This window comes from Cydia splendana, chromosome 4 (genome assembly GCF_910591565.1).
Source record: "Cydia splendana chromosome 4, ilCydSple1.2, whole genome shotgun sequence".
NCBI classification, from domain to species: domain Eukaryota; kingdom Metazoa; phylum Arthropoda; class Insecta; order Lepidoptera; family Tortricidae; genus Cydia; species Cydia splendana.
In genome coordinates, this window is record NC_085963.1 from 16,194,266 (window position 1) to 16,208,264 (window position 13,999).

The 13,999-nt window shown below is 38.2% G+C and overlaps 2 protein-coding genes and 1 long non-coding RNA gene across 3 annotated transcripts in view; 1 reads left to right on the forward strand and 2 right to left on the reverse strand.

Annotated features, from left to right (window-relative positions):
• Positions 1-13,999, forward strand: part of LOC134790059 (uncharacterized) — a 509,644-nt gene that overhangs the window by 149,713 nt on the left and 345,932 nt on the right. The window lies entirely within an intron of this gene.
• Positions 1-13,999, reverse strand: part of LOC134790027 (trichohyalin-like) — a 39,632-nt gene that overhangs the window by 12,722 nt on the left and 12,911 nt on the right. Inside the window, exons 2-4 of the mRNA XM_063760773.1 lie at positions 12,357-12,468; positions 11,989-12,082; positions 7,646-10,161 (exon numbers count right to left, since the gene is read on the reverse strand). Of these exons, the coding sequence (XP_063616843.1) occupies positions 7,646-10,161; positions 11,989-12,082; positions 12,357-12,468 (2,722 nt within the window). The remainder of the gene's footprint in view (positions 1-7,645; positions 10,162-11,988; positions 12,083-12,356; positions 12,469-13,999) is intronic.
• Positions 264-5,970, reverse strand: LOC134790026 (uncharacterized). The gene has a single exon (XM_063760772.1). It carries the CDS (start codon positions 5,500-5,502, stop codon positions 295-297), a length of 5,208 nt encoding a protein of 1,735 aa, XP_063616842.1. The 5' UTR covers positions 5,503-5,970; the 3' UTR covers positions 264-294.

Consider the following 13,999-nt stretch of genomic DNA (forward strand, 5'->3'; position numbering starts at 1 on the left):
TACATTCATTAGGTTTAAGTTTTCTTAACCAGGTTTGCGTAAACATCAAAATTGGAAAGAAATTTACAAATTAGTATAATAATAAAAATAAATATGTTCTTAATCAGAACAAATATAATTTTTTGGACGTTATACACAAGTATAACAGTACCTAGATCATTTTAAATTTACAAATTAATATAATAATAAAAAAAATGTTTTTTATCAGAACAAATAAAAATTTTTGAGAGTTATAAACAAATACATATAACAGTAGTTAATTTTTATTGTACCTACTTATAATTTAACGTCTACCTATTCTGAGACATCGACTGGAAAGAAACAAAGTTTACTGATAGAACGTTTAACAATATTTTCACCGCTCTTGACACTGTACACTCGCGTTAGGCCGTCGGTTCCAGGATGTTTGTCGACAATGCGTCCTAATAACCACTTTCCAGGAGGTAAGTTTTCGTTTTTTATTAATACGATTTGGCCAATATCAAATTCCGGTTCCTTTTTTGTCCATTTCATTCTTTGTTGAAGCGTTGATAAATAATTTTGTTGCCAAATGTGCCAAAAATCATTTAACATTTTTTGCAGGTGTTGCCAACGAGATAAAACGTTCGTGTTCACATCTTTGAAAGTTGGTGATGGTATGGTTATCGGTGCCTTTCCAATTAAAAAGTGTCCTGGAGTTAGAGGATCCGCGTTTTCATCGTCGTCTATGGGAACGTAAGGCCGTGAGTTAAGGCACGATTCGACCTGGCAGATCAGAGTTGAAAATTCCTCAAAGGTAAGATGAGAATTAAGGACTCTCTTTAAATGGAACTTCATGGACTTTACTCCACTTTCCCACAATCCACCGAAATTGGGACTATATACTGGTACAAAATGCCACTGAGTTCCATCTTGTGCTAGCTTTGTAGCTATATCTCCATCAAAGTCCAACTTTGCTTCTTCAAATGCATCTGCCAACGCCTTATTTGCTCCAATGAAGTTCCTCCCTTGGTCACTCCAGAGATTTGCACACCTACCTCTTCGTGCAACAAAACGTCTGAAGGCTCCAATAAAGGCTTCCGAGGTTAAATCTCCGACAAGCTCCAAGTGTATGGCTTTAGTAACCATACATACGAATATAGCTATGTATGATTTCATGGTTCTTAATCCTCTCCCCTTTGACATAAGTGTCTGATATGGACCTGCGAAATCGACGCCACTATTCAGAAATGGACGCGCTGGGGTAACCCGTTCCTTAGGTAGATCTCCCATTAACTGTTTCTTGGCAGTGGCGTTCTGTCGTGCACATATCAGGCATTTGTGAATGTATGATCTGACCTTTTGTTTCATTTTTAGGATCCAGTATTTACTTTTTAGGTAACACATCATCAACTGTTGTCCGCCATGAAGCGTTCTCTGATGAGCATCAGCCACAATTAAAAAGGTAAGTCGGTTCTTACTGTCCAGAATTATAGGGTTCTTACTGTCTTCGTTCAGATTTGCGTGTTTAAGACGACCGCCCACCCTGAGTATATTAACTTCATCCAGGTAAGGATTTAATGATTTCAATTTACTGTCACATCTTACATTTTTGTTATTTTGTAATCTAGTTATATCATCATTAAATGCTTGTTGTTGAACCAATTTAATGCAAGTCGTCAATGAATTTTGTAACTCTTCTGTTGTGAATGTAGGGTTCGGGGTAAGCTTCTTATAATTTAAAAAGCGTTTGCAGTATGTAACTGTCTTAACAAGTTCTTGTAAATCATCAAAATTGTCAAACTGGCTTATAATTGAATAATTATCTTCCTCTTGTACTTCCAAGCTGGTGTGAAAGGTTCGTTTCATTTCCAGGTCTGTCGTGGCGTCTGATTTATTAAATGGAATGTCATGAGTCTTTAGCCATTCTGGCCCGTTCCACCATAAATGATGTGCGATGAGTTCTGGTAACGGGGAACCACGTGACGCAATATCCGCAGGGTTCGATTGGGATGTGACATGATACCATTTATCGCCAATATCATCGAGAATGGACACCACGCGATTTCTGACGAAGGTTTGCCAGCGGTTAGGGTCTCCCTTTAACCACGACAAAACTATTGTTGAGTCACTCCATGCGAACACTTGGCTTTCCGGGATTCTCATGGCTTCTCTTATTTGTTTAAGCAGCTTTGCAAGCAGCGCAGCGCCACACAGTTCTAATCGTGGCAAAGACACTGGCTTCACTGGACTTACACGGACTTTAGCTGCTATGATATTCGTCTTGATTTCACCTTCTTCAGTTTCTACTCTTAAATAAGCGACAGCTGCATAAGCCTTTGTAGACGCATCAGAAAATCCATGTATCGTAGTTTTATCTAGTCTTAGTTTAGTTGTGTGTAGCCATCTTGGTATATTGACGTCCTTTAAGTTTTCAAAATTGTGTCTTATGTTTAACCATTCTTCTTTTATTTCAGGTTCTACTTCATCATCCCAACTCGATCGGTGCAACCAAAGTTTCTGGATAAGCATCTTGGCTTGAATTATGCTTGATGCCAACCACCCCAAAGGATCGAACAACTTTTGTGTTTCTGCTAGTATGTTTCTTTTTGTAATAGTTATCGGCGGCTGGGGTAGTTCAAGTTTGTACTGAAAACTGTCTTCACCCATGTTCCAACTGATACCCAGTGCACGTACAGTTCCGTCTAGGTTGATGTCCATGTTTACATTACTGTTTCTCTCATCAGGTGGGAATTGCTTTAAAAAGCTGGTGCTATTAGACGACCATTTCTGCAGATCGAATCCTCCGTTTTTCAGAATAATTGCTATATTTTTCGCTACATCTACGGCGTCTTCTGTGTTATCTTGGCCCGACATGAGGTCATCCATGTAGAAATCTTCTTTAATCGTTTTTGCAGCTACTGGATGATGTTTTCCTTCTTCTTCTGCGACCCTTTGTAACGTTTTCACAGCTAAGTATGGTGCAGATGCTGTACCAAACGTGACACGAAGCAGGCGATATTCTTTAATAGGGTCAGCTGCACATTTGCGCCAAAGTATACGCTGCAGATCTGCATCTTGTTTTGTAACCATAATTTGTCGATACATTTTCTGTATGTCTGCAACGAAGCAGATTTTCTTCATACGCCATCTCATGATTATGTTCCTTAAATCTTCTTGAAGCTGTGGACCCACCAGTAACTCTTCATTAAGTGAAATATTGTTTATGCCTTTAGATGAAGCATCAAACACAGCTCTAACTTTAGATGTGTCCTTATCGTTCCGAATCACAGCATGATGTGGGAGATATACTGATGGGGCTTCTATTTCAGTGTCTGGAACTTCTTCCATGTGCTTCAATGTTGAATATTCTTCTATGACTTTGGTGTATTCCTTTTTGAATTCTTCGCCCTTTTCAAATTTTCTTTCTAGTTGTCTGAATCTTCTCAGTGCTATGTCCTTTGTTTGTCCTTCTGTTGACTTTATTTCCTCTGTTCTTGTGGGGAGTTTCACTACATATCTTCCTTCTTTTGTTCTGGTAGTTGTATTTGCATAAATAGATTCACAAAGTTTCTCATCCGCTGTAAGTTCTGGTTTTTCTGCTGACTCCAGTTCCCACATGTTTTTTACCAGAAGGTCTAAGTTCAGTTTGTGATGCATGACAATAATATTTTTTGAAGAATTGCCTTCAGCATCTCCGAACACAATCCATCCAAGGCTTGTATTTTGTGTACATGGTGAGCCTGGAGGACCCTTGATTAAGCCATTCATTATAATTTGTGCATAGACCTTAACGCCTAGAAGCATGTCTATTCGACCTGGTTGATGGTAGTTCGGGTCTGCCAGATCGAGTCCATTAAGATGCTGCCAAGCGTGATGAGTCTTGGTGAGTGCTTGTGATGGAAGTTCAGCGGTTACTCGAGTAGACAAGACAAATGCATTGATGTTTAGGTTGAAGTCAGTGTCAAATCTTGACTGAAGCTCACACTGTACCATACTGTTGACCGAGGTCTTCATTGATTCCAGTCCTGTGGCTGAACCCCTGACAGGTGTCTTGTGTAGTTTCATCATTTGCACGGCTCTCTCCGTGATGAAGTTCGCTTCTGAACCTTGATCAATCAAAGCCCGCAGTGTGAGCACTTGCCCCGTCTCACCCTTCACTAGGACAAGCGCTGTAGCTAATAAAGCATCTGACTTTTTAGTAATGAAGTGCGTCGCTACAGTGATATCATCTTCTACTTCTTCTTTTGGTACGTCATCCTCAGTATTTTCTTCTATCTGACTAAGATGTGCCTTTATATTTTCATTCTTTGTGTGGTGCAATAGAGAATGATGACGTTTGTGACAGACTTGGCAGGATGTTGGTAAACGACACCTGAACACGGAGTGACCGCTGAGTAGGCAGTTATAACATAGATTGTTTGTTTTCACGTAGTCAGTTCTTTCAGTTACGTCCATATTTGCAAACTCCTTACAGTGGCTCAGCGTGTGATTATCATTACACTTGATACATGTTCTACTTGAAGTCGCTGCTGGTGTTGTATTCAAGCTACTTTGTTCATTTGAAGGAGCTGGCGAAGTTAAATGAAAGGTTTTCTGCGTAGCCGGTCGAGAAACTGAAGGAACGGCCGAAGTAGTGTGGTGAATAAATTCCAAAGTACGGAATTTGGTTTCAAGAAAAGTCCTCAATTCAGACCACTTCGGTAAGTCATCCGGTGTACTCTTAAAGGAATATTCTTCCCAGTCCTTGTGGGTCTCTGTATCCAGTTTCAACACAATCAAATGCACTATCATAGGATCCCAGGACTCGACAGATACTTTAAGGTTGCTTAGACTGTTCAAACACTCCGTAGTTGTGTCCAAAAGTGACTTGATTTGGTTAGAAGTTTGCGAGTATATCTTTTTCTGCGAAAATAATCTCTTCATAATAGCATTAACAATGATTCTTTTGTTTCCGTAACGGTTCTTTAAAGTCTTCCAAGCTTCGTCGTAATTAGCGTCTGTTACTTGTATGTTCTTGAGTAAAGCTTGTGCTTCGCCAGTGACACTATTTTTCAAAAAATGCAACTTCACGACGTCGGATAACGAGCTGTTGTTGTGTATAAGTGACTCAAATATGTCTTGAAACGTTGGCCAATCTTCATAACTGCCACTGAAAACTGGTGGCTGTACGCGAGGTAACTTCACTTTATCGCCGGTTATATTAGAGCTGTCAGTGGCCGTACTGGCAGTATGATTACATTTACCAATCGAAAACGACGATAACATGTCCTTTATATCGCCACTTAAACAGAAGTATAAATCTTCATAAATGTAGTAATCTTCATTAACCAAATATGGTATATCCATTCGCTTTTCCGTAGGTGTACACTTAAGAAGGTCTTGATGCGCATTTTGAAATATACTCCAGTAGTGTTCTATGCTTTTTAATCGCGATTCAAGATACCCCTTTGTAAGTCGTGCTTTAGGACATTTCTTGAGATTTGTTTGAGTTTTTTGTAATATAGTTGCTGTATCTTGTAACAAACTTATTAATTGTTCCATATTTGATATTTTGTTTCACTAAATTTCACGTAAATATCCTTATATAAACGACGAAAAAGTTCAACCTTAATGTTGATTAGTTGCACTCAAATGTTTCATGTCTATTCACTTTATAACTTGCTATTTAATTGCAAAGTAAATGCAAAGATCAAAGTATTACACTTTAAATGCAAAGATCACAAAATGTTCACTATGAAAAAACAGTCGCCGGCCGCCTTATCGCTCTGGAATGCTTTTGTTCTCGGGTCTCCGGCTCCAGACTTCTTTGTTGCTATCCGGTTCGGTATGGACCATATGTTGCTTGTAATAAGGTTGATTTTGGATCTTGCTGTTTTTTGAAATAATACAAATGAGTGTTGCTTGTTCTACGATTTATTGAAGACTGAAGTGTGTTTAGGATAGTACTTATTAAATACGATATGCATGTGTGCGTGGGTCATGCATACATATAAGATTTTTAAAACAGCTTTAACAACAGTCTCTCACGCCCCGTCAGAGCGACGGGTATATTCAGCTTGAAATCTCAAAATTGACTTTTAGCTCAGCTCCCGTTTCGTCTTAAAGATTATTTCTCAAACAAGCAATGAAATATTGATATTATGTCCAGGACGGACACGCCATACATCAAAAATCATTTGCGTTTATATGTGTGCGCGGCACGTCTGTACACGCGTCATTGTGTATGTGTGGGTAAGTCGCTTTACTGAGACACACCCCGGACACTGGCGATCAAATGTATGAAACAAACGCGTTCCTACGCACACAGTCTAAGCTCGTGTAGGTGAACGCGTACCATTCTTGTGTGAGTGAGATAAGACGTGCTAGGGTTCCCGCCATTTTGCTGACAAGTTCGATGACCTCAATGACCCAAAACTCATTGCGCGAATTAGGAAGAAATAAGAATCATATTATGCTGTAAGGTGGGTATCTAAGCTCGATTTATACAATAGTTTCCTATTTTGAATCAGTATAAACGAAGTAACAAAATTTTTGTAAGGAAATTCAGGCCACCAAAATATTACGTAAGTTGAAAACATGATTTTTTGTTCATATAGATATTGTGTTGTTTTCAGTGTGATCTGATAGGTTTAGGTCTAAAACAGATAGGGTAAAAGAAATACTAAACATAAGTACCTATTGTAAGTTGGTATTCTACTAAAACATAAAACACTTTAAAAATAACTGGGTATGTAGGTACTTGCCTTGATTCATACAATGGGAATCTGTGGAACTTTCTTTTAGTTTGGTCGTTTATAGAGCTTAAACAACCGTACACAGCACAACACACGCACATTACAAAAGGATTTGTAAATATTTGTTTAATATTTTACGTGGCCTCCGCTCTGCGCACCGCGTCGTCGCGTCCTTGCCAGCCGGTAACTGAGAGGTAACCGAGAGCGGGTGGGCGGCACTTTCAACGGGAGGCAGGGAGTGTCCATACTGTACGTTAGTACTATTTATTTAATAAATTTTATTATACTGTGACTGAGAGGACGCCAGAAGTCCGCCAGATTCATGTCGCGGTCAGTCGCGGGCCGAGGTAATGCGAGTCGGGGCGGCGCGGTGCGTGGCCATTCTGTATGCTAATACTATTACTTATTCTGTGATTATGTTCTTCATATTAGGCCGGGAAGTATCATTCGATTAAATTTGCTATGATGGGGGTTTTCGGGGGCGAAAAATAGATTTAATGAATGAATGAATGAACGTTTATTCACAAGAACATATGGTACAGTACAGTGGATGTTATAAATTTACAATGTTGGCCCTTAATATGTTCTGCCATGAGGCATGTGAAAATTGTTTTTCCATGACATGACAAAACCATGTATGTGAGTGAACATTAACTGCGTGCATGCAAGATCTTAAGCTCTAGCTAGGTCTTATCTCGGAGAAAACGCGCATTTTTGAATTTTTATATGTTCTCGCAAGCAAAGCTCGTTCTCCCACAATAACCTATCACATTAGGACATGAAACAATTTCATTATTATTTTTATTTCATTTCATGTTTAAGAAAAGCACTATACATACTTCGGCGTGAAAACATCCCGGCCTCTGTAGTAATATCCTATTTTATACGCAACAATGTCGCGTATTACAAAATAATGTGTAAAAGTGTTGAAATCAGTAAAAAAATCTTACCTTCTTTTGGGATTGCGTGGGCGTTTGCGGCCCAGGTTTTTGCTTAGTAAATCTTTCTTGTGGTTCAGGTTTATGCAATTCAGGTTCCTGTTTAGCAGTTATTTGCTCTGAATGTTGCCCCTGTTTCTGAGATTGTTCTAATTCTAAGATCGGTGTTTTGTCGTCTTCGGTTTTCTTAGCACATTTAACGTTATATATTTTCTGGCCTATAATAATATCCGTCACTTCATCCTGTTTTGGTAACATAGTAAAGTCAGTACTAATTTCATCAACCGAATCTTCAGGTTCAAGAACAGGCGCTTTTATCGCAGCCTTTTTAGCTTCTTTACTACTTTCTAATTCTTTGAGTTTCTTAGCAAGCAGTTCTCTTTCTTTTTCTTGCTGTTTTCTGATTTTCTCTTTTTCTAATTCCAGCTGCTTTTGCTTAGCAAGCTCTTCTCTCAAAAGTACTGCCATGTCGGCACCTTTCGCTTTTTGGTCTTTAGCAGTTGTTTTTTCAGCTTTCCCTGTGTCATCTTTATCATGTACCTTTAATTCGCTTAGTCGCTTAGTCGCCCCTTGTTTTTTTTCTGTAGTTAATTGTTTATGTGTGCTTTCTAATACTTTATCGGCTTCTTTTGCTTTTTTTTCTTTCAGTGCTTCGTCTTTCTCTTGTTGCTTTCTCAATTTTTCTTCTTCTGATTTATCTTTCGCTTGTTTAGCCATTTGTTCTTTCAAAGCTGTCGTTGCTTTAGCATCACGTTGCATTTCGCCCCTTTGCTTATTTTTCTCTTGTCCTTGATAAATTGTTTTCTCTTTTTGGCCTTTTCCGATTCTATCTTCGTCTTCACCAGATTTTGCTTCTGGGTGTGTTGTTTTCTTATCTATTGTTAGTTTTTCTGAAGTTAATTGTTTATCGGCTTCTTTTGCTTTTTTTTCTTTCAGTGCTTCGTCTTTCTCTTGTTGCTTTCGCAATTTTTCTTCTTCTGATTTATCTTTCGCTTGTTTAGCCATTTGTTCTTTCAAAGCTGTCGTTGCTTTAGCATCACGTTGCATTTCACCCCTTTGCTTATTTTTCTCTTGTCCTTGATCGATTTGCTTTCTCAATTTATCTTCTCGCATTCCTTCTATTGCCTTTTCAGCTTCCCTGGCTTTTTTATCTCCTAAAGCTGTATCTTTTTCTAGTTGTTCTCTTATTTTTCCTGCTTGTGACAATTCCTTTTCTTGTTCAGAAAGTCCTTCTTTACGAGCATTTATTACTTCCGTGCCATCTTGTTTTCTTCTTCTTGCTAATTGCTCTGACACTTTGCCTATACTTTCCTCGTATTTAATATCCCTCCCTTCCTGATGTTTTTTTCTTTCCTCCTCTAATAGCCTCCCTTCCTCTCGTTTTTCACTTTCTTCCTTTAATAGCCTTGTCTTTTCTGCAGTTTTTTGTTTCTTTTCTTCTTCCCGTTTTCTTCTCGTGTCTTCCTTTCTCTTTCTTTCCGTCTCTTTTAGTTCATCAAGCATGTCTTGCGTAGTTTTAATTAGTTCCGAAGAACTAACACAACCCTTCAATTGCTTCGTGGTTACAATTTTGCCACGAGGAAAAATATAACGAAAGTTACTGACATTTGGTTCACTCAGGGTCTTCATAATTGTTTCAAAAGACGGTATTGTCGTAGGAGAACTTTGTAGTTTCCTTTTTCCCTGGGGCGTTCTGTCATCTTTCGGAAAAACATCATGAGGTGGTTTTTTAACGGACCCTTTCTTCATTATTGACTTAAGTTTGACTTCTTTTTCCATCATTGACTGGTGTTTGGTATATTTTTTAGTCAATTGTGTTGGTTTGCTGTATTTTTCAATCTCTAGTTTAGGTCTGATTATTTTTTGCATCACTGTTGTAGTTTCTATATCTTGTTCCATTGTTGGTTGGGATTTGATAAGTTCGTCCATTATTGGTGTAGATGGTTTATCTTTTTCAATCGGTGATATAACTTTAATATCTCTAACCTTAATTAGGGTAGGTTCCAAATCTGTTTTAGAAAAGGCGTCGAACGACACTGATTTTAATGCCTTCGCTACGTTTTCTTCCGCTAGACGTTTCTTCTTTTCCATGTCAAGTTCACTTTCACCTTCGACTCTTAGTTTTTCTTCTTCGGAAAACTCAAGAAAAGAAAGGACTCTTGTCGGTTCTTCCTCTATTTGCTTTTGTTGGGGCATCATAGTGGGAATATATCTGGACACAGGTGCTTGAGATTCTAGCTTACCATCTTTGATATTTGTCACAGATTTTTTAAACGATCGTCGAGTTTTAGAAAGCCACGCCTTATATTGTTGCCTACACTCTTGTGTTTTACGTTCCTCTTCTAAAATGAACTTTAAAAATTTATTAACGACTTTGTCGCAATAGGGACAGGGAAAAAAATCTTTTTGGTAGCAGTGGTCGCAGACGCCTGCAACTTCTCGAATTTTATCGGGCGGAAGATCCGTAAATAAACATTTTGCACGTTCAATCATTTTTATACACCGCGGGCAACTAATTGTTTTCTTCCCTGCCGCAAAAATACACAGAAACACTTACTACTATACTTTATACAGGGTGGTCCAAACCTTGACGTCCAAAAATTTTTTTTAGATTCCTCTAGTTGTGTATCAGAATATACCCCATGTATATTAGCCGATTTTTTGTAGTTTTCGAGTTATGAATTTTTGAAGTTTTGTTTGGTTAAAACTTTGGGGATGAAGTAATTTACTCATCAAAAACTATTAGAGTTTTTATTTAATGTTTCTTTTTGTAACATACTCGGCATACTCCTTAATAAATGACGTAATTATTAAAAAAGAATCAGCGTCCTCATGTTGATACAAGTTGTAAAAAAACATGACAGAAATATTTTTTTTACGCTCAGGCTAGTCAAGCTTAGATTTTGCGCTTAAATAAAAAAAAATACAAGATGTTACAAGGACTTCTGCTGATTTTATAAACTGATAGACCCTAAGTGTTTTACAAAAAGGTAAAAAAAGTGACACTTAATGGCCGAACCAGATACAAGCGTGCCCCCAATAACAACCCGCCGCGACACGAGTCCATTAAGATAATGATTAAGCTTACCCAAATGATGATTCGCTTATCGCATGTCACAACATTGACTCATCGTGGTCATTTCTGTGTTTTATTAAAGTTAGGAATAATAAAACCGTTTTTTTTTGTGAATCACTAATTTGGGAACTTTCGACCTTAGTTCCTTTGAGTGCCGATTCTGTCAAATTTCGACTATTAAGTGTCACTTTTTTTTACCTTTTTGTAAAACACTTAGGGTCTATCAGTTTTTAAAATCAGCAGAAGTCCTTGTAACAGCTTGTATTTTTTTTTATTTAAGCGCAAAATCTAAGCTTGACATGCCTGAGCGTTAAAAAATTATTTCTGTCATGTTTTTTACAACTGGTATCAACGTGAGGACGCTGATTTTTAGGGTTCCGTCCCAAAGGGTAAAACGGGACCCTATTACTAAGACTCCGCTGTCTGTCCGTCCGTCCGTCCGTCAGTCACCAGGCTGTATCTCACGATCCGTGATAGCTAGACAGTTTAAATTTTCACAGATGATGTATTTCTGTTGCCGCTATAACAACAAATACTAAAAACAGAATAAAATAAAGATTTAAGTGGGGCTCCCATACCACAAACGTGATTTTTGACCGAAGTTAAGCAAAGTCGGGCGGGGTCAGTACTTGGATGGGTGACCTTTATTTTGCCGTTTTTTGTTGCATTATGGTACGGAACCCTTCGTGCGCGAGTCCGACTCGCACTTGCCCGGTTTTTTTTTTAAATAATTACGTCATTTATTAAGGTGTATGTTACAAAAAGAAACATTAAAAAAAACTACTAATTGTAACCAAAAAAAACTTCAAAAATTCATAACTCGAAAACTACAAAAAATCAGCTAATATACATGAGGTATATTCTGATATCCCACGACTAGAGGAATCTAAAAAAAATTTGGACGTCATGTTTTGGACCACCCTGTAAGTATATCTCATAAAATAAATAAATCTATCCTTGAAGGTAGCAAAACTAAACCGTGCAGAATGGAAGAAGAGGACAGGGAGGGCCGACCCCAAGTAAATAGGATAAGGTCTGGGAAGAAGAAGAAGAATCTATGAGGAAGGTACAATAATGTATTGTGTAGGTATTTAATATTCACTGGCAGCAGTGACAGCCTTAAATATAGACCAAGATAAATCTGCAACGATTTTGATAGCATATGGCAGTGCTAGTGTTATTTTTACGTCATAATGTCATAGAAGTTTGACGTTTAATATTAATAATGTGCTATCAAAATTGTTGCAGACTTTTATTGGTCTAACTATAGTAAACTTACCTGCTTCCGCAGTCAATTCTTCTATTTTCAGGTCAACATCTCGAGTGTTTCGAAGAATAAGAACTTCTCCAGTTTCAGTGCCTATTTGTGCTTCCTGCAAACCAAAATCCAATTAAGTGTAAAATTCCCGCATTCAAACCCAGTGTAAAACGGTCACTCCTGCTCACAACAATCTCTCTCTAGAGACGATGCCTGTAACGATGTAACCTCAAGGCGGAGCAAAAACTAATAGATCTGGGCCGAGTGGGCCGGCATACATAATTTACATAAGGGATAGGTATACCTACACATTCGACTTTAGTTTTTGAACTTGATATTGTAACTTACAGCATGCATTGTAACTTTAACTAATATTGTGTTTAACTTACATCCTCCGTTTGTGGCCAATATCGGTAAAGAGCAATACCAGAATCTTTAAATTCTATGATTTTTTTGAATTCCGCTTTTCCATAATTTCTGCAGCAGTCGCACTTTTGTCGTCTGTGGTTTAGATGAATTTCAGGGTTTACATAGTTACCTACTTTGAATAGCTACCATATACCTAGTTACCTACAGTATGAAAGAAAGAAGAAAGAAAGAAAATGCATTTATTGTAAAAAATGCGTGAGAGGCGCGACACGTGTCGCAAGCGACGTCGAGTGCAGTATGATGGTCCAATACGTCATACGTGTGATACGTGTCATAGGTATAGTGTGTAGCTTTCAAATAGAAGTCGACGGCTAATCCTATTGTCTATTGTTAAATAAAACCGCACGTGCTACTTACCTGCAAAAAAGGGTCTTAATTATTCTATTTGGCACCTGAGCGCGGGCTAGGCCAACGCTCAAAAAACCAGTGTAGGTGCGCTCTCCGATAACGCGCCTTTGTTACGCATCTTATGACACATTTTAGACTGGTTCTGTAGCGTTCGACTCGCCGGCACTCAGTAACCGAAGTACGTATTTTTTATGCAGGTGGTTGTGGCATGTGGCACGAGCGGTTTTACTTAACAATAGACAATAGAATTAGAATTAGAATAGAATTATTAGAATTATTAGAAGCGCTGGTGGCCTAGCGGTAAGAGCGTGCGACTTACAATCCGGAGGTCGCGGGTTCAAACCCCGGCTCGTACCAATGAGTTTTTCGGAACTTATGTACGAAATATCATTGATATTTACCAGTTGCTTTTCGGTGAAGGAAAACATCGTGAGGAAACCGGACTAATCCCAATAAGGCTTAGTTTCCCCTCTGGGTTGAAAGGTCAGATGGCAGTCGCTTTCGTAAAAACTAGTGCCTTCGTCAATTCTTGGGATTAGTTGTTAAGCGGACCCCAGGCTCCCATGAGCCGTGGCAAAATGCCGGGATAACGCGAGGAAGAAGGAAGGAGACAATAGAATTAGCCGTCGAGCTCTATTTGAAAGCTACATACTATATACAATACAGCAAGGCCACGAAAGATTTTGTAATTTCTTTTGCGGTACAAATTAAAAATAAAATGTACTTTTATTTAGGTACTTATACGTATGCGCCGCGCTTGTGTAGGTACGTGCAGACACAGAGAAAAAAAAAACATAGAGTGCTCACTCCATAGGTAGGAATAGATAATTTTTTTTGAACTGATCTTGTTCACTTACCTGTACTAACAATGGCATTGTTCTATTACAATCCTATTATAGTTGAATCATCGAGAGCGTGGAATTGCATATGTAGTAGTATTGTTTGTTTACAGGCATTCTATATTTGAATTTTCTATTTTCTTGTACTATCAGCATACAACCACTACAAATGCAATTCCATCTTCTCGATAATTCAACTATATCTGCTTTTGTTCTCGTAGGCGCCAACCAATTTACTTACAAAATAAGTTAGAAGTAAGGTCACTGTGGCGAATACTTTTTTTTATTTAGATTTTGGAGTGATCTAGTTCCGTTAATTATTCACCTATGATACTGCTTCTAATCGCATACGATGAAGAATTTAATAATTAATAGTTTAGCCTTAGTGAAAGATCATTTCAAGCACAAATTAAGCA